We start from the raw sequence: 26,082 nt of genomic DNA, 5'->3' as shown, positions 1-26,082 counted from the left end.
GGTTCAAGTATATTAGCCCTCTGCTCTGTAATTGGAACCCTGGGAATAGTGTCGGGTTTCAGCGTTGGCTTCATGTCACACTCATAGGCTCTGCTGGCTGCAACGCACGCTGAGCTGATAAGCATGTTACCAGCGTCTCTGGCATATCAACAGGAAATATCTGGACTGTGACTGACCATGAGAAAGCGGGTTACATTTGTAGAGCAGCTGAAAAAAGAAAAGCTGTTGCAAAATGGAAGTGGTCACATCCTGATGAGGTAAGACAACAGTATAAGCGTTAACACATAACATGAATCATTGAAGATGATGGATTTCTTTATTTTCATCTTGATTTTTTTTCATTTAGGTCTGCAGGACCAAACCTGAAATGCACAGATGGTGAGTGAAATATTCCTTTAAATACAAACTTGACATGAATAATCCTATTCTCATAATTAAGTGACAAAGTACATTATTTGATATTTATATGTAAAAAATAATTGTACATGTTTATTAAGGACTAAACTAAACCAAACCACTTAGTCTCAAAGTAATAGTCTCTTGTCATTTCTTGATTCTTGCATTCTTTTTAAATAAAAGTGCAAAATTACCATATGAAAATTATAAGTATCAAATGTGAAGCTGTTTTGCAAACTAGCCCCTTTTATATTATTGTATATATTGTTTGATAATTAGAACAAAAAAAGGCTATATATTTCTTCTTTTACCTGTGGTGCTAACTATCAATCTAGTTTTGTTGTGAGTTGTCAAGTGTTCAGCCGTGGAGTCGTCTGCCTTCTGTCAAATTTAATGGAACTAGAAAGCAATCGGCTCGTGGTGCTCAAAGTGTCCAAAAAATAATGATTTTTGGACAAAATCAACAGCAATGTCTCTTTCCAGGTTTCATGACCCAGTTACTCAAGATTATCCACAGACCTTGTTGTGAACAGTTTAATGTAGGAACTATTTTCTTTCTACCAAATTACACTCTGCAACCTTATCACAGCACGGATTGAAACGTGCATCTACTGCTAGATTACCCGACCTTACACAAGCCTCTAGACTGATAAATAGCACTACAGGTGAGAGGAAAAATACTTTTGATTTTGGGGTGAACTGCCCCTTTAAATTTTTCATGTACTGTTTGGTTGTTCATAACAAAAAATATATTTTAGAAGGCTAATAGTACTGTATGTAAATTATTCTGAAAAGTAACTTGTAATTTTGTCTGTAAAATAAATCTATTTTAAACATCTATGAAAATATATGTTTTCCTCTAAAATGTAGTGGGGTAGGAGTAAAAAGTAGTATAAACTCCAAAAGCACAAGTAAAGTATAAGAACCACAGTACCTAAGTAAATGTACAGTGTTGCTTGGTAGTAATTTTTATGTAGTAGATTCACATCAGAGAAACATAAAGAGCCCATGTGGATGCACAACAGAAAAACATAAATATATAATGATAAATATTATTATACTGATACACTGAACTCATGAGCAATAATTTCCAGTAAAGAGCATTATACTTAAAACATACTGCCAAAATAACACCACAAATCTGTAAAAAGGTGTTGTTTTGTTGCATGTTGCCTTTTGCAGGCTTTGAATGTGCATCTAGTCAGCAAATGAGGGAGATGCATAGAGGAAAGACTGTAAATGTGTCTGCAGGCGTCCAGCACATGAAGACAATACACATTCCCCAATCTCTGATGTCCGCCCCCTTCTTACAGGTAACCACACAGCATTGGAACGCATGCTCAAATTAGTTTTCCTTTTGGTATTTTTCCTGTCAAGGGCTTTAGGATTGGTTGAATGAGATAATTGAAACATTGCTCATACATAACAAGATTACTGTCATTCTGCCATGTTTAATCACATCAGGTCTTGTCTCTGTCTCAGCATCCAGCCCTTACAGCTGGACAGAGACGCTACCTTTGCAGTATAGCAAACGTTTACAGCACAGAGCACATGAGGCAGCAGATGAAGCAGCACTACCTCAATGTGCTGCACACATGCGTTCAATCTGGTGCGTATCTTAATGTCCCTCAAACATATTTTACCACTACCATCCATCTTATGCTGTGTTTTTTATTTCCTACAGGTCAGAATCCCACCTGCAGAAGGAGGTACGGGATTCATCAGCATAGAGAAAAGAGTACGTTCACAAAGAACGCAGAGAGGGATGTGGGAAGAGCAAATCCTCAAGGGCAGAGGAAAAGCAGCAGCACGGCTAATTCTGATGTCATACTCCCAAAAATAGTCAACAGATGACAGATTTTTTGGCAACTGGTTACCTTCTGATTTTTGCATCAACCTGTTACTGCACTAATTTTCAAATATGATTATAAATGTTCTCAACCTAGCATTGTGTGCAGTCATAGCTTTACACAGACCTGATGTTACACATATTGCACCACTGCATTTAGAGGTATAGTGAACATCATATTTTGTATGTTCTTTTAGTTAAATGTCTAGTTGTAGTAGCTGTCATGATGTGTACTTGTACTTTAATCATGCTATTATCCAAAAACACAGCAATAATAAGTATTCTACTGGATATTCTGTTGTCCCTGAATTATAGCTGTTTGTGGCAGACTGTATAAAATGGCCTCTCTAACAATTTATCTTTTATTTGGGCTGTATTAAATATTACCACTTCTTACAGAACTTGAGACTTGTATATTTTTAATTTGAGAAATATTGTTTCCACAATTTAGCGGAGCTAGTTGGAAACTAAGATCAATATGTTAATAATTTGCTTTAACTTATACCTGACACTTTGACATTACAATAATAATTGTTATGACTAACATCTACCCTGGCCTTGTGGATAACTGGTGCATTAACAGCAATGATCATTTATGTATATTTCCTCTGTTTAATCCACTAATAAATAAACCAAATAGTGACCTGAAGTATCTTGAGCACATTTTCTTCTAGTAAATAAAATAATTAAATTTTACATTTTGCTGGCAAGGACACTCTTTATGCTTAATTTGCCCTTATGACATCATTGTGTTTAATTTAATTATCATGTTTTTTAGAGCTTAACCAAGCTAAACTAATTAGACAGATAGCTATCACAGCTGCGCGCGCTGTTTACCGGTGTCTAATGAAGAGCTCGAGCTCCTGAGTTTTAACATCAGCCACCAGAAAATATGAACTGCGTTCTGGAAGGAAATAACGTAAAAGGTGATTGTTAACAAGACCGTGTTCCGTTTATTGTAACGAATTTAAGCATTTTTTATAAAGAGTGTAAAAGCTGTAACCTGTATAAAAGTTGTAGTAGCTCTCTGTCTGATGACAGAATGCTAGCTTGGCTAATGTAGCTTAGCTTAGCTTAGCTTAGCTCTTCACTAACTAGCTAACCATTATTTTAGTGAAGTAAATGATGGCAGTTCACCCACATTTAATTGAAGAAAAAGCTACCGTAGTGATAGCAATACCAGTGTGTCTGCAGGTCATTAAAAAGGTTAAACAAATTACTTAAATTCAGTTTGAAAAATTCAATTCAATTTTTATGGTTGTCTTTGTAACAAATATTTAGCTAATTTCATTTATCCATCCTTTAAGATCTTTTTGTCATAATAAGTGAAGCTCTTTGTGTTTAAGTCCACATTTATGATTTCACACATCCTTAACCATACCTCATGCTGACTTTATACTTTTACTTACCTGTTGGCAAAATGTTAACTAACCTTAGATCAACCTAAAGTAACTCTAAAAGTTTTAAGCGTCTTACACCTGTAGACACCCTAAACACATGTAAACAATAGTTTGTTGTTAACCTTGAATTCTGGTGGCGCTTGGTTGTGTTGCAGCATTTGGGAAGGCCGTTCATGCCCTGTCACGGATTGGAGATGACCTGTGGTTGGATCCCATGGTTAGAGGGGTGAGCAGCAATAACTAAAACTGGAGGGGAAACACTATCTAGTCATATCTTCAAATATCACCTATACATGGTGTTAATCGGGGGAGTAACCAGGAAGTCTGACTTTTATAGAGAGGACTAATGTTATTGCTTGCCCCCTACCTTTTTATTTTTATTTATTTATTTATTTATTTTTACACAAAGTCTATATAGTGTTGGGCCTCCTGTCTCAGAGGCAATGGTAGCAAGGAACAACCTCTTAACTGAACCAGTTTCTCTCTCTCTCTTTGTGTTTAAGCTGGCACTGAGATCTGTGAATTCTTCTCATTCTGCATATGCCTGCTTCTTCTTCTCGCCGCTGTTCTTCCAGCAGTACAGCCTGGGATCAGTATCAGAGCAGGGCAGTGAAACAATCAAATGCAAACTGGTCATGAAGGTATATCAATCATGTTGGTTCATAATCTGTGGAGAGCTCAAAGTGACATCATAGGACACAGACTCAATTTTTCAGGATATAGGAGACAGGAGTGGCAGTCTATCATGACATGATAATCTTCTCCCTTTGAGACTCTATGACTGAAATGTTAAAATGGTCATGACAACCTTGTCTGAAACATGTTTATTTGTTTTTTTTTTAGTCTGTTCTACCTCTTTTCCGCTGTTTGACTTCGATTGAGCGTAATGTGGAAAAATGTCAGATATCAATCAGGGCTCCATACGACCGGGTGATGATGCAGTTTTTCTGTAGGCATGGTAGGAAACATTGCATTTTGTATTATAAGCTATAGGTGCATGTAAAGGACAGATTCTGCCTTTGTAGAGACCTGTCCTATTTGATTGTAATAACAAAATAAAAAAAAAATCTTAAATGGTATTCTTAAAACTTAGAACCGTTTTCTTTACTTAGCCAGATTTATTTAGCGACGTTCAAAGTGATCTCTGTGCTGCAGACACTGCATTTCACATTATCAACACTTGGTGGCAGTGTCCTCCAAATGTCTCCTCTCTGCTTTTATGATAGGCATCACAAAGACACACAACCTGCGTTTCCAGGAAACTGAGGCTCTGCAGGCAGTGTTTTCTTCACACCTCTGTCCCAATGTGCTGAAAGCTCCTGCCAGGTTAGCAGCTCAGTATTATGTTATCAAGTTAGAACTTTCTACCATACAGTATACAACAAATTAAACTTTAGGAGTGTTGTTTGATGGAGTCTGACCCTTTTTTTCTGCAAATAAAATCTTAGTTCCAGTAAGGTTCAGAAATCTACCCATAAACTTTGCTTTTCATGACAAGTGGATTCACAGTAAAATGAATTAGTTATAGGGTAACTGCCAGCTAGATTCAGCAGCAATTCAGTTTATTCAGCCTTTGACAAGGACATAAACATAAACATCAGTGACATAAGGCTCTCTGCTCAATGATTTTGCATGGTTTTGCGTTTGTTTTGATCTACCTCTGCAGGCTTCTTGGTGATATGGTGATGCATTTCCCAGTGTCCCAGGAGGAAATCACTCTGTCTGTGACTCCTCTGAGAGTCAATCTGAGAAATTACTATGAAGGTGGAAATGGTGAGCTAACATTACACTGTGATTTGGCTCGGGCCCATGACAATACCGTGAGTCACAGATATCACAAGCGTTAAGAAGTCGCATCAGCTTTGAGACATTTGACAATCCAGCATGATTATGCAAATTTAATTTAATTCTTCAACCACATTTAGACAAACACTTAAAATGTTGTGCAAATAATGTTTGACTTGGATGCACTTCTGTCACAGATCACATGAAGTTTATGTACACGGAGATGTCCTTACACCCAGACGAGTTTGACTACTTTCAGGTCGGAGTGGAGTCCGACATTACCTTCCTGTCTAAAGGAGTTTAGGGTAACGGTTATTTTTGGAGGCTCCTTTTATCCTGTCACATGAGAATATTATGTGTACCTTGCGTGTGCGTTTGCCGTGTGTGTGTGTGTGTGTGTGTGTGTGTGTGTGTGTGTGTGTAAAGTGTAAGTGTAAGAGTACTGGCTCACCAGTAGTATTCATGTCTGAGAGGTCATATTTCTGGTCCTGTAATTTGGATACTCAAGTGACCTGGATCTCTGCATCGTTTCCATGTGAACTTTCCCCTCGGTGTTGTGACTCATCTTTAAAGCAAAAATAGTGCGACTTAAGTGACACATATTATACCACCACATAAAAAAGTAATTGAAGTTCTGAGTAGTAGAAATTATAGGCTGCACATTGTGTGGTTTGTTATGAAACATGTAACATTCAAGCCAAGTAGGAATGTTGTAACTAAGGGCCAGCTCAACTTAAGTCGATCTTAAACTGATTACATTTTGAGTGAAAAAAATCAAAAAGATCAAAATATTAGATCTTAGAGAAATATAATGTAATTTCCTAAATAGCCCTAAACATACCCATTAAAATTGCTTTCTTCTGTATTTTTTTAAACCACTTGGAAATCTGGATGAACAGTCCATGTGTTAGTCTGGTTAATAAGACTTGACCTGCATTAACGCCCACAACTTTTGTCCCTAATGTCTTGGAATGTTTCTTGGACACCCCGCTGTGAGGATCCTCATTAGCCAGCCTAGTCCTCTTGTTCCTGTCCGTTTTGGAAAATCTGGTTTGGGTGGATTAGAAGCCAGGCTTTACCTTGTAGTCAGCCTCAATTTACTTGAGCATTGATATTTTTCTTTCGCCTGATCACTGTAAACACATAATGACATTACTCTCATATCTGCTTTTAAAATGTCACAGTTATGACATGGATGCACACAAGCACATTCCAGTTTTTGTCAGAGAATTGCTGCTGTTCTGTTTTTCCCCCCAGGGTTTACTGTCCTTTGCAGAGTCACATTGCCTTCCAGTGTCTGTCTACTTCGGAGCTGCAGGAAAGTGAGTGTCTCATCATCATTAGCTTGAGTGACATTCAACGTCAGTCTGTGGGGTGCTGTACCACAGGCGGAGTGTGTAATTAATACCAGATAACCTCTACATTTAACCTATTTTGACCATGGCTGGTGAGTTTGATTGATTTTTTTTTTTTTTTTTACCAACTGACCATTTATCAGTTCAGTAAATTTACTATCCCATATGGAAACTTAGTTTGCAGTGAAGTACGAAAACAAAGACAACACTATACATACAATATACAGAACACAATAATGCACATTATTACAGCAAAAGGTCTCTAAAATGGTAAATTACATGTGCAAATTAAGCTAGTTAAAGGTCCAGTGTGTATGATTTAGGGGTATCTACTGGCAGATATGGTATATAATATCATAGTTTTTAATGGTTTTAATCACCTGAACATAAGAATCGTGGTGTTAAGACGCTGCCAGTGTCGCTAAGAATGTGTTTACTAGGAGACAGATCACAAGTACATAACATGCCAAGAGAAGAAGTCTCAGTTGTTATGGCCGGGGTCACTCCAGCTGCTAGAGCAATACTCAGGTACTGACAATCAACTAAATCCCCAGAAATGAAAGAATGGGTCAATTTTATGACAAAAACTGCCTCATATTAATCCACGCTGGCCAGGATGACTGACAGAAACCAGGCCAAGGAACCAATTTAGGAGGATTTATGGAATTGTATTACACTATCCAAAAACCCTGAAATATGACTATTGCTCTTCTGTCCTCTGTCCTCTCCTCTGCCTATTCTTTTATTTTATTTTATTCATCAATTTGTAACTGAAATTATTACTATTGTTTTTTTTTAAAATTTTGTTGTGCCCTCTCTTGTAGGGATCGCCTTTATTCTATAGCCATTTTATTTTTATTGTTGCCAATAGAATTTCTCATCTGATATGTTAATCTGTCATGTACCAGCCTATTCAAAATCGATAAGAATTATTATTATTATTATTATTATTATTATTATTATTATTATTATTATTATTATTATTAAATTTTTTAATTTAATGTAATTTTTTTAAAGATTATTTTTTGGGGCTTTTTTACCTGTATTTTATAAGACAGCTTAAGTGTGAAAGGGGGAGAGAGAGCGAGAGGGAATGACATGCAGCAAAGGTTTGAGGACAGAATTGAACCTGCGGCTGCTGCGGCGAGGACACAGCCTCTGTACATGGGGCGCCCGCTCAAACCACCAAGCCACGAGGCGCCAAGAATTTGTATTATAAAAAAAAAAAAAAAATTACCTTAAAATGAGCTGTTTATGTCTACACACGTAGCCAGTCCTTTCCCTTGAATTTGCCATGTTGTTTCTACAGTAGCCTAGAACAGACAAACCAAACACTGGCTGTAGATACGGCCAATTGCATGTTTACACTTCCGTGTTTTCACATTTTTTAATTTTTGCGTAGTTCTCCTAAGCGCTTGGCACATGGGAGAAACCTAAGTTCTTCAACTTTACCCATAGGTGGTACTAAATCCTACACACTGGACCTTTGAGTTATGGTTAGTTTTTCTATTGGCTGCTTAATGTTAAAAAGAGGAGAGTATTTCATTAAATTTCAGTCACTGTCAGATGTCTGTCAGTATGTCATTGGTGTTTGCAGGCCTGTGTGCTTCTCTGTGGAGGACATGGTCCTGGAGGCAACTGTAGTGCTGGCTACTCTAGTTGACTCTGAAAGCAGGGACCCCTCTCAGCCTGCAGAGACCCTTACTACCCCCAGGTAACAAACACTGCATGCTCCGATCACACTTTTTAAATTCTGTCTGCAATAACTGGCAACTGAAGACTTTGTGGGCCCCATTTCTCAAATCTACTGTGACGGTGTATCCCAGAGTATAATTGAATCTTCCCACAGGGCTCTACCTGAGCTTCTCTCCTGGCACTCGGTCAAGGCGGTTTGCCCTCATTGACTGTTTTTAGCTTCCTAAGAGGGCGTAGTGTTACAACAGACAGCCTTATGTCTGTAACCGAGATAAATAGGGCAAGTCCAGGACATGTGGGGCTACTGGGAAGCCTGTCAGTGTGGCAATCTGTAATCCTCTCATCTCAGCCATGCTAGCCTGCTTGGCTGTTCTGCTAGTGTCACTGTCCCGCTCTGCTAACTCACCCTCTATGTTGTACTATGCTTTGGATGACTGTCAGACATCTGGGTCATTTTTAGCTTGGTTTGCTTGAGCAGTCAGTTCAGTGCTCCTGTTCCCACAGCTCAGGAATTCAACTACAACCCACTCTCTGCTGTTTCTGAACATATGCAGAGCCCGAGTTTGTGTGGAGACATTTTGTAACTTTCTTGCTATCTTCTTCCTCATTTTACTTTTTTATTTTGTGGTCTGGTGCTTCTCTGAGGTTGATGACGCGCAGTGTGTTTACATGCACAGGGTTGTTTTGTTACCATGCTTAAGGCTACTTTCAGTATCAGCTGACAGCTACACACCCTGTTCATGGATGTTTTTGTAAAGGTGAATAAACAAAATGTGCTTTAATATTTTTGAATGCATGTAACTTCAAAAGTTGATAATAATATCAAGTTTATTACACTTATTTATTACACAAATTTATTGTTTCAACATTACTTCCACCATCAAGTGTTCTTGCTTAGTACTATTTTAATATTAATATCATCTTATACAATCTGTTTTTATTTGTACCTCTGGTGAAAAGCAAAACAATTGTGATTATTAAAGGCAACACAGACACAAATTCAGAACATATAGTCAATATGTTTAACTCTTTGAAACCTTGAGCGACATCACTTTTCTTGTGCTGCGTTCAGAAGCCTTTTACAAGTATTTAAAGCTTTAAATCCTGGGCAAATTACTTTGATTCCATCTTTCAGAAACATGGGGAAAAAGTCGATGAGCAACTTGGAAAGAAATGTTCCACAAATCACAAGACATTATTAGATTATGAAATTCTTAAAAAGAAAGGGAGGGGTAAAATGTCAAGAGGAAAAAAAAAGCCAGGGAAAGATAATATTTATAATTAATTATCATGATTACAAATTTTAAAATTATTTCACAGAATTATTATATTTTATATTGATATATTATATATATTTATATTTTACTTTTTATCTTAATTTTTTATGGAGGCGGATCTGTTTTTTTTTTTAATTTTAATGTTTAAAATGTTATTTACTTGTACATCTTTTACTAATTCTTCCTGATTTCAGGCCATTACTTCTTTCCCCTACTCATTGCCTTTTCCCATATTTCTTGAAAGAAATCAAGCCAGTTTGCTCAGGTTTCAGGAGTTAAATTTTCCAAAGAAAAAAAAACATGTTGCTTATTCGAGTTGATGCCCTGTTTTTCAGCTTTGTAGTCATTGTGTTGTGTGATATTTCCCCTTCAGCCTTTGTGCAATTTGCCTCATTTCCCTGCTTCTTGTTTTGCTATTTCCTGGCATTAACATTATCTCCACTCCCTCCATTACACATGCCAGTATAACCACCACCTCTCATCACCAGGCTCAGTGATAATCCTCATGCTCGGGAGTCAAGTTTCACTGAGACACACTGTGACTTCACTGTGTTGTCAGCACAGGAACAGAACTGTTAGTTTGCAGCTATAAAACATGAAAGCAGTGACCACAATTACAATGCTCACGGTGCCACAGTTATTTTTGTCAGCATAGGAATTGATCATTAGGTCTAGATTAAAAATTTAAAAAAAAAAAAAACCCAGCTTGCCACAGAGACGGATGTGTCTTGTGTCTTCGCAGATGTGCAGACGGTGCTTCTCTACCTGAGAGTTCATGTCAGGCGAACTGCAGAAACGCTCATGATCCTCCTGCTGAGATGGAGATGGTACCCTCTAGCCAGGGCAGCCCTTTAATCAACCCACCTGCTCTAAAGTTGCTCCCGCCTCAGACTGACGGCTCTAATGGGCTTGGTGTAGCTGATGAGGCCTGTGCCAGTGCTGCCACAACGCCTGCTTCCTCCACGGTAACAAGAGCTTCCTGTTGGATTTGGTTTTTGTGCCTCCTTGCCAGTGACACAGTGGCCAGAGGCAATATGTTTTGGGGTTGTCAGTCCCTTTCTTGTGAACGCAATATCTCAGGAACACCATCAGGGAATTTCTTCAAATTTGGCACAAACGTTCATTTGGTCTCAGTAATAAACAAATTAGATTTTGGTGGTCAAAGGTCACTGTGACCTCAGGAAACACATTTTGGCCATAACATAAGAATTCATACACTAATTCTGACAAAATGTCACATAAATGTGATGACATTTTTATATCCAAAAGGTCAAAGGTTAGCTTCACTGTGACATCATAATGTTTTGCAAAAACACTTTTCTGGCCACTACTCAATGTCATAACTCAAGAGCATAAGGGGTGACATTTTCTTTTTTAATTCTTTATTTTTCTGGACAGCATTAAATGGAACAGAACATACATTAATATAGATAGTTCAGTTTCCCTTGCTGTTCAGGGTTTTTTTTTTCTTTTTCATGAGATGAAATTTACTATTATAAGGGGTGACATTTGCTCAGATACTGAATTTCTGATCTTGGGTGCCCATCTTAAAACTGAGACGATTGCATAGATGTCAAGCATCTGAATTTTGGATGTAGCTTTCCATATCCAGCAGAGCAACATTATTATTTGAAGCACTGTCGACTGTCATAATAACATATTGGCCTTGACACAGACAAGAATGTAAACTTCATTTGACTGACAGATCCATACAACCCCAGGGCAGTAATTCTAGTTTACTGGAACTCCATACGGCCTCTACATGTTTGTTCTCTGATGCTTGCAGGCGTTGCAGTTTTGCAGGATGTGTGGCATCGTGAAGTGCCAAAATGCTTTAAGTGCTCCACTTTGACCTCCACTGGAAATATGCCCAGAGTGCCTGTTCAGTCATACCTCATATGGTGAGGTGAGACTGAACAGGCATGCAGGGTGGCACTGGATTTGACTGATGTGCTCTGACATCATGATAAATCAACCTATTTGTTGGAATCACAGTCAAACTTCGACTTCTCCATGTTAAATGTGTTGATCTTTATTTTTTGGCCCCTCAAGAGGTGATATATATCTTTTCAGATCAGTGTCCTAGAGAAATGAAGCAGCACTTATATTATCTTTTATTGTATCAATATTTACATTAGCCCCCTGTTCTTCAGTAAAAAAAAAAAAATCCAAAAGGAATGAAAAGTCAAATAAAATTAAAACAAATCATCTCTTTTTGAATAAAGTTTTTTTGTACTCTGACATGTTGTCTCTTTCTTTCTGTAGATCTGCTCCCTCCTCTTCAGGGCTTTGTCCTCAGAGCAGGACAGTGATGGTGCTGCCAGACTGCCTGTTCTGGCATGTTTCAGTGACGGAGAGGACAATGTGGAGGACGACGTTGCAAGAAGCCCTTCACTCTGAAAACAGAGCTCCTACACACGGCTCGTTTCTCCCTATAACTTCTCGTGATGTTGTCAAAAGTAGGCCTCAGCATTCTATTGTATTCCAAATGATAGAATTTAAAGTAATTTGTGTTTGATGTATTTTGTATTTTAAGCAGTTTTTAAGCTTGTTGTTTATAGATCAAACTTTGCTTTGCTAAATTGTTTTCAGTATTACCTCGCAGTTGGACATTTATTTGGAATAATTATTTATCAAATAATATATCAAAGAATTTGTTGCCATAATTTCAGAGTGTGAAATAGATTTGTCCTAACATGTAAGAAAAGAGACTTTTTGTTCTTGTCTGTGAAAACATTACATCAGCTTGAAGACACCACACCTGTCTGTTGATGGTAACTGGTAGTATGCCTGATGTGTGAGGAATGTGGGAGTACACTCTCACAAATTGTACAAGGTGTTCTTAAGCATTATCTTTTTCTAGCCTGAACAGCAGCCTGAACTCAGTGAGGTAACACACACTGGAAGCAGAGCTAAATGTGATAACGTCTTCATGGGAAAACACATCCCTGGAGGCATCCGGCCTTTACAAAAACGCCTCTGCTAGGTATTGTTCAATCCTGCCAAGGAGTGTTCTGATCTAAAACGAACTATCAGTTTAAGTTCAAATCATAATCATCGAGTACAACAGAATAATAAATACTATACTCTTTATTTAAATATTGTACAGATTTGAAAATGTTTTTTTTTTTACAGAGCTTAGATCTTCATTGAACTGTACATCCAAAATATATATAGACACATGCTCTGGTTGTAACAAAGGGTTTGGAAGATGAGAGACGACAGGGAAGAGTGTCAGGGCAGGTATGAGTCAGGAAGCAGGAACCACAAAGCGAACAGTGGCAGTACCATCTGACTGGGAGAATTGCTTTGTAATATTAAGGCTGCTTAGATTGTCCTCAGTGCTTTAACACTTAAAACTCACATTTTGACCATTCACTGCTCCTCTGTGCCCATCAGCACCACTTCACAATGACACTTTACACTGCAGTCCTCCAGTGGGAACTTGTCAGATTAAATAGGGAAACGGTCCATTAGATAGTGCAGTTTGTAAACAGTGATCGGAAGATCCTTAGGGAGGATTTTCGAAGCGTGCGATGGCTTTATCACTATTCCTAAGCTCCTGACTGAGTGCAGAGAAGCAGATTTCAGCAGAGGAAAAAAAGCTTGAGCATACTACAGGTGAAAGGATCTTGTGTTAAGACAGCAGGGCATGATGGGAAAGCTGTTTTGACTCTTATGGCTACTTAACATTTTGAGGCTTTGTGCCCAGTACCTGGCACATAGTTGGGGGTTTAAGGAATTATTTGCCAGTATCAATGACACCTGATACAAGGCACATCATTTGAACATTACACAAAATAATTTTAAGAATTTTTTAAAACTGTGGGTAAAAGCTGTAGGTAATGCCAAGTGCAAATCTGCGGTGATGTAATGGAAACATAATGACCACTTCTGCAGTGACGTATGAATGTGCCATTGGAGCTGTAGAGCAGTAGGGAGAGAGAAGAAAAAGGAAACGCTGATTGTGAACAACAGTTTCTAAAGCTACTTTGATGCGGCGATCAGTCCAAAGAAATTCAACAATCCCACTGAACAAAGAAGTTACAAAAATACATTTTGGTCACCTGACCGACTTCCACTGTTTTCTTTTTTCTTTCAGATATGCTTCGTAAGCTTTTTGTGCGTTTAAGGCTGCAACACCAACATCAGCCCAGTGGAAACGGAGGAGTCTGTGGCCTTCACATCCATTTCATAGACACTAATTACACATATCAAAAAGACACACTGACGAGCACATTCATCACACATATTCATAGACACGTCACATGTAATCACAATCAAGACTTCAGCAGCAGCTGTGAGATTAAAGGGAGGGCATCAGTTTGACAAAATATGTATCTGGCGAGGCTATTAAATCCTCATCCTAACAGCCGTGAAGTAACAAAATGTGTGCTAGACTTGAATCACATTGGTATGGAAAAGGCAGCTGCTGCTCTTCTTCGTGAAATCTTATTGGATCACCCTGCCAAGAAACTAACCATGGATGTATAAATGTCACATACACTCAATCCTTGCAAATATTAAACTAAACATCCCAGAACAGCACACTGGTCTACTATCAAACATATGCTCCCTGCACCCACATACAAGGTTCCAGGCTCTTTCGACAAAAGTTTGTATCATTAGGAACATTTGCTTGCACAAGGCAGCCCATTTATTGAGCCCTAATGCTGCCATTTTCTGTGCAGTTCCCTCCATGACACGACTGATGGACTGTATCTTCGCCTTCCAGCAGCCCAGCATGGAGCCGTTTTAACGGTCTAACACCTACCGTCTGGCTACATCTGAATCTCGACTTCCTCCCAGCCCAAACCACCCGTCAGAGAAAGACGACTTATCCCCGTCAGACAGGATCCTCATCTCCCATCGTGCCCAATGACTGCTTATCCCTGGCAATGGGATTATCCAGTGAGTACAGGGACACTGCAAAGATGCCAACAGTGCAGCCCAGCCAAGAGGATGTGCAGTACCCTTTATTCAGCCACTCTCTGATCGCAGAGAAGTGGGCATATAGGAGGTTCTTTAGGGGGGGGAGAAAGGGGTAGTGATGGTCAGCTGGGGGTGGATGAGGCCGAGTAGAGCCAGAGCATGTGGGGGAAGCATTTGGCTTCAGTCCTTCATCCTGGCCAGCAGGAATCAAAGCAGTCCATCACCTGCAGAGGCAGATGCCCCCCTGTCTCAGCTCCACACAGACTCTAGTCGGTGTATTCTGCCACTATTGACAGCAGCACTGTGATGTCATCTGGCTTTCCTCCTGGACAAAAAGAACAGCGTACAGTTAGGCTGGTACTACGCAAAAAATGTAACATGTCAATCTAGAAAATATTTGTGTCATGTACCATTATCCTCTTAATTAAAAGGAATCATATAGATTTTTTAAAGTGGGTTTGTATGGGACACCTTTTTATAGACAGTTTATTAAAAACAGTAGATGTCAGTTTGGAGAAGCAGGCAAGAGTCTGACATGGAAGCTAAGCAATGTACTGTTATGGAAGGGGGTCAGCAGCAAAGTGTGTTTTTGCCACCTAAAAAAGAAAAAAAAAAAATAGTTTAAATGTAGGCTATATTTAGAATATTTTCACCGCTTCAACTTAAGGCCAGATAGTGATTTCTAACTGAAAAAAGAAGCTGTTATTTGGGTCTCTTTACAGCCAGACTCCAATGAAAAATGCAGTGATTAAACATCGCTGAACACAGGAGCTGTTGGTCCTGTGCTGCCTCGATCAGTTGATTTGGATGCGGTATTGTGTAACTTTGGCTTTTATAAGATTTAATTCACGGTAGACCAGAAGCTCCTGTGTTCAGCGAGCTAAAATTACTGTTTTTCTCTTAATGGAGTCTGGTGGCTTCATAGAGGCTTTATCATCAAAATAAGCTGTCAGATGGAAAATGTAAAGCAGTGAAAATACTTTAAATATAGCATCCACTAACACTCATATAGGTTTTTTTCAGGTGGGACTTTTTTTTTAGGTGGTTAAAAATATGTTGTGTTGCTGTACCGCAGTACATTGTTTAGCTTCTGTGTCGGACTCCAGCCTGTTTCTCTGAACTCGGGGTGCCCACCACCATCTGCAGTGTGTAATACACTAACCATGGATTAATACCCCATTCGACCCCACTTCAAAAAAGTCAGAACTATACCTTTGAAGAGCAACAGGACGTACACTTCAGTTTCCATTTCCTCAAACAGAACTGACACACGTACCTCTTACATTCAGTCCGTTGTCACAGGCAAACTGTGCAAAAGGCGACATGTAATTGGGGTCATACGCCAGAACGTGGGCCTGCTCTGCGATGCTCCGGGCGGTCTGCTGGATGCTCTCATAGTTTGAGTTCTTTAGAGAAAAAAACAAAGCAAGAGTGAAGTTCGTATTCCAGACATATTTCTGATTCCACCATCAAATCTGTTTGAGCCTCCGTGTGACTCACCTTGAGTTTCTTCAGCTCCTGCAGGATCATGTAGTCGGGCATGTTGTCGAAGAGCCCGTCTGTGGCGGTGAGGATGATGTCACCCAGCTGGACATCGAAGGAAGAGCTGTCTGCTGCGTCAGGGCTGCAGGCACAGACCCGGTAAAGTAAGGCAGAGAACTATGCATGCAATGATTTTGGTGATTTAAGTGATTCAGGATTCAGAATGTGTTTTATCTCGCAGTGAAAACTAAAAATACAAACTAACACCAGCGTCAGCAAGGTTGTGACCGCATTAATGCCTCCTGCATAAGCTTCTTCTCTCTCCCTTTTACACCCCCGTCCAGGAAATCTGTCCCGTCTGACCTGGTATATTAATCTGAACCTCTAACCCAGCTCTACTCGAGGAACACTCACTGATTACTCTACAGTGGGAAAAGCTAGACTCCTGGCTGCTACTGATATTTCACCCTAGTTACAGAAACTTGATCACATGCGCAGGATGAGGATAAATTCAAAGAATCATCACATGGGGTTTTGGAAGGGACACTCAGCTCCAATAAAACGTGCCACAATTATGATGATGGGTGCTACAAATATACACAGGATAAAGTATCCGGCATGCTTAGTCTTCCAGGGTCGAGTTCACTTCTTGGAAGGTGCCCTTACTCTGTTGCACATCCCTTACCCAGTCGTGAATTATATTCATTACAAACTGTCTGGGGGCTGCATCATGACACATTGAGCCAAAGCTCCAGGGACAGCCTGTCCTGTCCTGTACTTTGACTTCGATGTCGCTGAAATTGCAGTTCATGTGGAAAAAGGACTAGCATTTCTTCTTGGAGCCAGGTGGAGCCATAGAAAGACACTATCACAAATGCATCATGGACACCTGCAGTTAGATATGGAGGCATGAGAAACCTCTCTGCTGTATGCACTGGGTGAGCCAGCTGCTACTGAAATGAATTGGCTGCCATGTTTGGATTCATCATCCGTTGATGTGTGTGTGTGTGTTCAACACATCCATGAGCCAAAGTCATTTCTCAAATGCCACCGAGGACAAACACATTGGGTAATTATACAGTGATAACTCTGAATCATCTTATCTTCAACTGCAATTATGAAGTTAATCCCTGGGCAAAATGTATGGGCTTATAGCTGTGAAGCCATGTTACTATTAAAAGGTTAACTATTGTTTTTTTTCAACCTGGAACATATTTTCCCATGTTTCTGTGTCCAAGTGACTACTGGAAACAAGAGTTTTCGAAACTGGTCCAGTATTGAGTGAAAGTGCTGCAGCTGCTGAAAAACAGGCTGCAATGTAATCCCTGCGGGGCATCTGTGCACCGTCAAATTTACTTCCACTAAAAGTGCTTGTTATTGCCACCGACAGGCTCAGATTGTCATCGCCAGTGTCTGACAACATGAAGTAATGAACACTACATTGATAGACCTTTTTGTTAAAGCATAAGATCTGTTTACTTTAACCAGGAACAGCCACAAAGTCGCTATCGGCAAACCTGCCAGACTCCATGTAAATACATAGTAATTTTAACATGCAGCACATTTTCAAATCTAAATGATTGAGTGAATTCAGGGTTTATTTCAATCTAATCAGATTTGATGATTGTGAGAACAGCGGAGATACAGTCTCTGGCTTTTGTTTGATATGTAGTGAGTTGTTGCATATTTGCGATCTGTCGTTAGTGCTGTTAGCTTGTTTCTTATACGACGTGGACGCTGCTGTCACACTGACTTTGACACTTTGTATAGAAAACAAAACAAATCGTCGAATATTTATCTCCAACAGCCAAATTCTTTTTGACTGCCATGATCACAGTCGGGTACAGCCTTAACTTACAGTGGACCTACATTGACATTGCACAATTGTCTATAATGTTACATTGCAGCCTGTTTCGTAGCTGCTGGCTGCAGCAATCTGCTTAGTATTGGACCAGTTTCAAAAATTGTTGTTCCCATTAGTCACATACACACAAAAAACATAAGAAAATAGGGTCCAGGTAGAAAAATACAAAGTTACCCTTGAAAATACACATGCAGCATCATGTTGAATTTCTCCCAGAAGCACCATCTCCCTTTCCACAACAATATGAGGCAATATTTTACGTTTCAAGGTGCATTTCCCTTGTATCCTGCATCAAAAGAATGCTGTAGGTGCACTTCAGTTTTGACCCCTGCACTCTTTTCAATTGGTTGCTAGTGAGTTAGTGATCTAGGATTGGAAGCTTAATCCGCTGTTGCACTCAGTGTAAATCACTGAGTAAATCCTTCCAACTAAATGACTAAAATGCACAAATTAAAATGGAAGTGTCATTTCCAGAGCCACTCGAAATCCACCGCAACTGAAAGTGATGATGGGTTGGATAAGACTGATTTAAGGTCATTAGTAAGACAGAAAAATAAAACACTCATTCTGTCCCACTGGTGACATGCAGCTCAGGTTCATCCATGGTTCATCTTCTCTTCGTTTTTTTTTTCCAGAAATGCTTTTAAGAGGCTCAAAATAATCTGCCGGGTTCAAGACAGAATGAGTGAAAAGGTGGCTGAGCCTGCTGGTGCAGGATTGGCTGTGGACTCTTTGGTTTGTCCCTCAGCCCACACAGACTTTGACCCGGGTAAGAGGGAAAGCTTGGCAAACATCCAACGCTTGCCCTGCACTCCACTGATGTCTACTGTGCTGCTGCTTGGCACACCACAGCAACGAGACACAGCAGCACGTGGCCCCTGACACACTGTTACACTACAGCTCAACACAGTACAGTCGCTGCACTGACAAAACACTGCTGCAAGTGATGAACACAGGCACGACAAAATGTTCTGCAGTGCAGTTTGTTTCAGCTAAGCGCCTTTGTTATGTCTGCATGTGATCTGTATTGTCAGGATGTGTGCGGCTTCATCACACCTGCGGCAGGAACACATGCATCATCTTCGTTCTGTCACCTGTCCATATATGTGCTGTCCCCAAACAATTCAGATATCTGTGAGGCAGCAGATTTACTGCCCTGTTGGGTGTCCCACCTGTCACTGAGGACGGCTCCTTCAGCCCCTGGGGGTGCGATGGACAGCTGGAAGGGCGTGTTGAAGTAGTGCTGCTGCTCGTCTGAGCGGTGGACCACCTCCCCTCCCCGGACCACCAGGAAGCCCGAGTCTCCCAGGTTAGCTGTGTGCAGCCGGTGACTCTGCCGATCCAAAACCACAATGCACGCCGTGCTGCTGCCTGCAGACACACACATACATTTTTTTAAAATTCATTTTAAATGCAAATGTTATGCATGTTTTGAAACATCCTAGAAATAAAATGCAAATGCAGTTTGCATCATTCGCTGGTAAATGTAACAACCATAAAACAGAACATTCTCTTCTTCGATGTCCAGTATGTACCAGGTCAGCCAGTCACACATTCAGGAGCTCATGAATCACTGACGTCTCCCACTCGCTGTTATCGTGTGGTAGTACTCACGCTGCCTGATAAGGTGAGTGAACGACTTCAATGTTTTCATGAGCTTTAAGCAGTGTGCACAACCCTGCAATATTACAGCAAATTGACAATGATTGTGGAAACATCACAGATGCTACAAAAAGGATATGTTATATTTATTGCTCAAAAAAACAAGTTGATAAAGTGCAAAAGGGACAGTTCAAGTGAGCCATGAAATATGATGAGGAAGTCATTTCTCAGATTATTCTGACGCTACATGAATGCAGCACAAGGCTGCGGAGATAAGTGGAATGTCCGATACACGCCCCTCAAAGAGCGACAGTCAGTCTGCAGCATTTCTGTAACATCGCTTTGAGCTTAAATAGTCGACCTACATACAAGCGAGATGCTAAATCAATGTGATAAAATTAACAGTTTATCTTTATTAAAGCAAACTTATGACGGGTAAAGCAGAGAAGACGATGTTTGTGGGGTGTGTAGCTCTAGAGGTCGAACGTGCGCGAACTATATCAGTGACAAACATCAAAACTTGAAAAGTTCCATACATTGATGTTACTCTTGTGAAATATAGGGCTACTCATCACTGTAGTGTTATTTAGATATGTAGTTGCATGTTGTTCCTAGTAGCTGTGATGGTAGAGGCGTTAGTATGGTGCCCACCTGAGCATGACATCACTTCCTGAAAAACGTCTTAAAACGTCTCGAGGACGTATTGCATGCAAGTCACGTGAATGGAGCGAGTCTTGGCGTTATGCCACGATTTAATCATAAAAACATGATTATTCAACCATAGCAGTGTTAATAAGGTGCTCTATTAGAATACGCGCTGTGAGCCTGAAGGAGATAACTTCTGTCGAGTTATTAATGCTTGAAACTCGAGTGAGTGACGCAAGTTTTTTTTTTGCTAATCTGTTGTTGTTTAGCTAGTTCTTGTACAGATACGTTTCTCTAAAAAACAGCTGGGGTTATGAGAAGCTTTTTTTGTCTTCAGTGTACTTTGGTGCATACTGTATCATCCTAATAATGTTTAAAATGATGCTAACGCTGATTGCTAATGCAGTTATTTGGTTTGTGTTGTATCCCTGTGCTAATGTTATGTTAAATGCTGTTTCGAGCTAATTGCTAAGCTAATTGCTAACTCCGGTCTGATTGAGCAGTGGTGAAACATTAAAGTAGCATTTCATCTATGTGGTTTACATTATAGCACTTGATTTAAGTGATATTCATCCACTTTAATGGTTTGTAGTGTAACTGCAATTGCATTTAAGTGATTGCGGTGATAAAATACATGTTTAAGTAAATTTAAAGGAATAATTCATGAAGTGCAAAACATTTGATGTCATTAACTGTTTAAAAAGAGTAATGTTGTAAATAAGAAGAGGTTTAAATAGATAATTCTTTTTTTGTTAAAATACCTTGGCTTATAGAAACTCATGATAAGCTATTAATATTTTTTGGTGCTAAAACACTTGTAGTTGTAATACATGGCAGTATATTTCATTATACTGGACATCTGTTTTTGGTTATATGTTATAAAATACTCTGAAGAAGAAAGAAGTTAATGAGGTCTCATGATAGAAATAAAACTGATAACTTACAATTCTGCACTATTTGTGTTGTTTTTTTTTTTTAAGGACCAGATTTACTGATAAACTGAGTGATTGTGAACCCAGCCCAGCGAGACTGGACTGTTGGGGATGCGGTGTGGCCTCCCGTAGGACCTGCTCGCAGAGGAGAATGTTTGTAGGTAAGAATACACACACTTAAACACTACCTGGGTAGTTGCATTTATGAAAACTGAACACACACACAGAAACTGAACTAGTCAAGCACTTGAAACTTCCAACTTAAAGGGATAAACTGAGTTGGTGAGCCCAGCTTGCAAAGACTCATTCCTTTGTTTTTGTTTATTTTGAAGGAGCTCTATTTTATTTATTTATTTTCATAGAAAAGCAGTACTGTGAGTGATCCTCTGCTGCTGTGGAGCAATAAATGTGTCAACATTTAAAATATTACTCCTAACAGACCTAGATAGGTTAGGACTAGAGGTGCTAAATTTACTTATATCAACTCAAAGGAATGGATACTGTGAAAAGAATCGTAATACCCAGAGTACAACCATACCAAGGTGCTAAAAAATTGTCAATTAGATTTTCTTTTGACATAGTTTTCTCAACAATGCCTTTTCATTTCCACTTTCTACAGCTATATAGGCTTCAAAGACTTTCTACAGCTATATTGGCTTCAAAGATTACCCTCTGTTTATGAAAAGATACCTAATTAAAGTGTGTTTGGGAGACTGATTAATGAGGTTAAATGAATACACAAACTCAACATACCATAATCAGCGTAGCGGCTGTAAGAATTTTTAGAGTTCCACCATCTGGGAGATGGTAAATGGGAAACACGAGCTGGTGGAGCAGGCGGACAGCGTGCAGCCACACCCTGCTGCTGATTCATTCGGCACACCAAAATATGCTCACTGGGATCAACCTTAAAAACCCCTCACGCACTGTGACTCACTCCCTTTCTTCTCCGTTTTCTCTCCAGCAGCACAATTACGTACACTGCCGGCCTCAAGAACATTCCCTCTGCCGTGAAGGAACAGCACAATACTGTGTTGTTTCCCCTGCTGCACATGTGATAACGGGGTGGAAAAGTACTGACGCTCACAGAGACTGAGATCTGTTCCCAAAACATTTATTCGCCGACGTTGACACGTTTGTGCATGCTTTGTTGTCGATAAGCAGTGCGAAGGAGGAGAAGGGTTCTGGAAGTGAATTGTAAAGGGCAGGTCAGGACATGGGACATTCCCGGGACTTCTTAATGGGATCTGTCTGTTGTGACTCATGATGAAAAAATCTCCATCCAGCCACCACTGAACTGAACGGGCAGAACAAACAACCTCACCATAAACAGTGTGCTCCGACCAAAACACATGTGAAAATGTTTTTTTGGCCTGCACAGTGTGCGTCCACACAGCATAGGTCGAATTGTGCTGTCCGGCACAATGTGAGGCATGGATCTTAATTAGGTTGGAGTGGGAGGCACTGAGTAGGAAACCTTGGCAGTCCTCTTATAATCATCAAACTAGACAAACAGGAGAGTATTCGATAATGTATTGATGAGGTCCTGTTTACTTTAATGTGTATTTAGAACAAGTGGAGGTAGGAATGACACTCTCTATAAACACAGAGATGCTGTGTTTCCAGTGGCTGTACTCACCCAGCAGTGGCACTTTGTTCTGAAGCAGCTCGTAGTAGCTGGTCGTGAGGACTCCCACTGGGTTACTGGGAACAAAGCGTCCTTCCTTTACCAGCCGCTCACATGTCTTCATCAGTGTACCTGAAAACTGTGATGGGTCTACTCCATAGTCCCGCCAGCCACCTACTCCATCTGCAACACCTAAAAACAGACAGGTTTTTTTTTATGATTGGAATTAATCATTTTCATCTTAAAAGCAGTTCAACAACTCTCTCTTACAACAGTAAAATTGGATTATGTATTGGACATAATACTGCCCTTTAAACCCCACAGTGGAATTGTTTTTTCAAGGGGTTAAGTAAAAACAAGCTCCGAAAAATAATAATCATTCTTGGCATTGCTCAGACTTGTGCACAAGTGAGGATCTTGCAAGAACAAGGCCATGCAGCTGCACAATAAGGAAAAACAATGGCCACTTTCACCAAGATGCAGAAAGAACATCCAGTACAGAAAGACACGTGTTCAAGTAATCAAATCTCTGTTTCTGTTTCCTGATTATGTTTAGTGAGTTTATCCAATCATCTACAGATGTCAAGAGATCTTTCAAATACTGTAAATTAACACACACACAAAAAACTATTTTTTCTTCTTAAAAAATTACAACAAAAAAGAAAAAAACAAAAACAAACTAACTAATAAAAAGGGAAAATTATCTTAAAACCTAATAATAATAATAAGCTTTATTTGTATTTAAAACCTAACAATTCATGAGAAACGTGTATGTAAATACATATATAAAAACAAATACAGCATACAGATATATACACCCACATATGCATAAATAAAATAAAATAAATCAAAAATCATTATACAACACATGTATACCATAGCTCTGGCAATGAGTAGCAGAGCAGGTCAGAGGTGAGAAACAAATAAAAGAAATAAAATGTAGAAATATAAAAGATATATTAAACAAGAAGAGTAAAATTATAAAAGCACATTAAAAGCATAAAACACATTTTTAAGAGTAAAACCATAATATGTGATTATATGAATGAATGAAATGAAATAAATTAGACGACTGGACTAGTTAAAAGCAAGAGTATAGAAATGGGCCGCCTGTCAGTCTGTAGTAAGCGTAACACCTCTAATCCTGGCAATGCAGTTTACCTTCATGTGTTTATCAGTGAGAGATCGCCACAGTCAGAACATGCAGGAGCATTGGTGGGTGTGGTGGAGTGTATGCAGAGAGCATTAGAGTAACAGCAAAGGAAATGCTGGAAATTGGTGTTGACTTCTTATTACCTTTTGTTCTTGTTTGTAATGAAAACAAGAAAATATAAAAGGTGATAATACTCGGGGGGGGGGTTGAACCAGGGGAAGCTTGCCCAGGGCGCCGAATCTGCTAGAGCCAGCACTGCTCTCTTCAAAACATAAAATCTCCCAAATGCTTTAAAGACGCCTTCATTAATCTCTCTATAAAAACACAATCTGCTGTGTAGGTTAATAAGAGCACTTGTTCCCATAGGCACATCTGGTAAGGTCAAAGATTTTCCTAGAAAGGAAACTTTAGTCTCGCTACTCCCAGGACTGACCATACAAGGATGGCCCTGTGCGTCTCCTCAGCCTGTGCCAAAACAGAGAAACAGGCCTGCTTAAAGCAGACACACAACTTTGCAACTAATCAAACCCTTCCAAAAATAACCTGGCTTCGTGAAAGGATGTCAAAATTTCTACGTTTACTTGTCTGTCTTGGTTGATACCCTAAAGCATCATCACACTGACACTGAGCAGAGCTGCACAGTCCTGCAGAGATGTTAAATAACAGGTTGTTTATATGGGATTCAAGGTCTCTGTGCAGAGGAGACATTTTAATCAACTTTAAATTGAGCCGATTGTTGTTTTTGTTTAGTTAAGGTATTGATGGTGTGAGTAATTGATTTCCTGCACAACACAGGGGAGGTTTAGGTGCAAGCAGCTTGGTTTAACCCTTTGAAACCTGGCAAGTGTTTGATTTCTTGCAAAAACATGTGGAGAAGGCAACGAGCAACTTAAGACATGGCCCAAAAGTCAGCAAGAAATTGGTACAAAAAGAAAGAAAGAAAGAAAATGACCTGAAAAAAACCAACAACAAAGAAAGGTAAAAAACAAACATGAAATGACCCCAAAAAGTACTTTTTCTGTAACATTATTTTGAATATATAATTAACATATTATTATTATTGTTGTTATTATCATTATTATTAAATGTAGATTTCTGGACATTTTTCCTGTTTTATTTCCCCCTTTAAAAAAATTAGGTCTTTTTCTTGTCACCTTTTACTAATTTCTTGCAGTTGTGGGACATTTCTTGCCAATTTGATTACTGCCTTTCCCCCCATGTTTTTTTTTTTTTTTTTTTTAAGAAATCAGACCAACAAGTTAAAGATGCAGCCGGTTGTTGCAGGGGACTATTACAAAATTGAAAAACAAACACTGAAGTGATGTGATCACATCTGAGTGGGTACTTCCACGAGCCTTCAGAACACTATGTTAATGGTCTCACGTGCAATCCAACCTACGATAAGACAATTCAGCCCTCTTATATCATTCACGTCATAGCAACGTTATACACGCTGATGTCGCATTGATTGGTTAATGTTGTTACAGCAAAAAAAAAAACACACACTCACCCAAAACATCGGCGGATCTGTGTCGGGCGATGAAGCACGCGTCGTCCCCATAGCACATCCCTTTCTTCAGGATGCCTTTGCGAAAATCCTTGCCGAAGCCACAGCTCGCCGTCACCAGGCTGTAGTCACGGCTGTCTGTTTGAGAAAGTCCGCCGATGACAGCTCTGGCAACCAGTCTACCGTACGACAGCACGGACAACATCACCTACACACCAGCTCCCACCAAACAAACCGGCCAAGCTAGCAGCCCTGGCTAGCTTAGCGGCGATGTAAGCACACAGTGTTGACTTGCTAGCTTGCTAACGAGGCTGGAGATGCGCGGTGTAGCTAGCCACACACTGCCGCCGATAACAACAGCCGCCACGCAGACATACACACAATGCCCTCCGCTGGGAGAATAAATTCAGACTCAGGGAGCTTTGTTCCTGCGCCGTGGTATCTGAAAAAAAAATCACACAAAACAGTCGCCTCTTCCGCTCCAAAAGACCCGTAAGAGGTGTTTCTCTGCGGCCATGGTGCCTGATCTGCCTTTGCGACGCTACATATCAGAAAGTGTGAACCAACTGCCCCGTGGCCTC

At 39.8% G+C, this 26,082-nt stretch overlaps 3 protein-coding genes across 4 annotated transcripts; 2 read left to right on the top strand and 1 right to left on the bottom strand.

Moving 5' to 3' along the window:
* Positions 1–30: 30 nt before the first annotated feature.
* LOC121944411 lies at positions 31–2,888 on the top strand. Of its 2 annotated transcripts, XM_042488193.1 has the most exons (5): positions 31–257; positions 347–378; positions 1,579–1,709; positions 1,879–2,005; positions 2,081–2,888. In XM_042488193.1, exons 1-5 carry the CDS (start codon positions 178–180, stop codon positions 2,248–2,250), a joined length of 540 nt encoding a protein of 179 aa, XP_042344127.1. In that variant the 5' UTR covers positions 31–177; the 3' UTR covers positions 2,251–2,888. The 2 variants fall into 2 exon arrangements, with proteins under 2 accessions (XP_042344127.1, XP_042344126.1); XM_042488192.1 differs by having other exon boundaries at positions 1,879–2,888.
* A 209-nt stretch (positions 2,889–3,097) lies between these two features.
* Positions 3,098–13,764, top strand: rad9b (RAD9 checkpoint clamp component B). The gene is given in 12 exon segments (XM_042487623.1): positions 3,098–3,171; positions 3,801–3,871; positions 4,149–4,286; positions 4,489–4,603; positions 4,872–4,971; positions 5,312–5,418; positions 5,628–5,716; positions 5,718–5,735; positions 6,688–6,752; positions 8,383–8,499; positions 10,500–10,722; positions 12,023–13,764. Coding segments are annotated over 12 exon segments (1,212 nt in total). The 5' UTR covers positions 3,098–3,137; the 3' UTR covers positions 12,158–13,764.
* pptc7a (protein phosphatase targeting COQ7 a) lies at positions 12,830–26,082 on the bottom strand. The gene is made up of 6 exons (XM_042487624.1): positions 25,505–26,082; positions 22,854–23,033; positions 19,208–19,406; positions 16,190–16,313; positions 15,966–16,095; positions 12,830–15,014 (listed from the first exon to the last, which is right to left on the bottom strand). Exons 1-6 carry the CDS (start codon positions 25,704–25,706, stop codon positions 14,956–14,958), a joined length of 894 nt encoding a protein of 297 aa, XP_042343558.1. The 5' UTR covers positions 25,707–26,082; the 3' UTR covers positions 12,830–14,955.

Source organism: Plectropomus leopardus, chromosome 6 (genome assembly GCF_008729295.1).
Source record: "Plectropomus leopardus isolate mb chromosome 6, YSFRI_Pleo_2.0, whole genome shotgun sequence".
NCBI lineage: Eukaryota > Metazoa > Chordata > Actinopteri > Perciformes > Serranidae > Plectropomus > Plectropomus leopardus.
The sequence above is the reverse complement of the archived record's forward strand: the minus strand, read 5'-3'. Positions and strand labels throughout refer to the sequence as shown.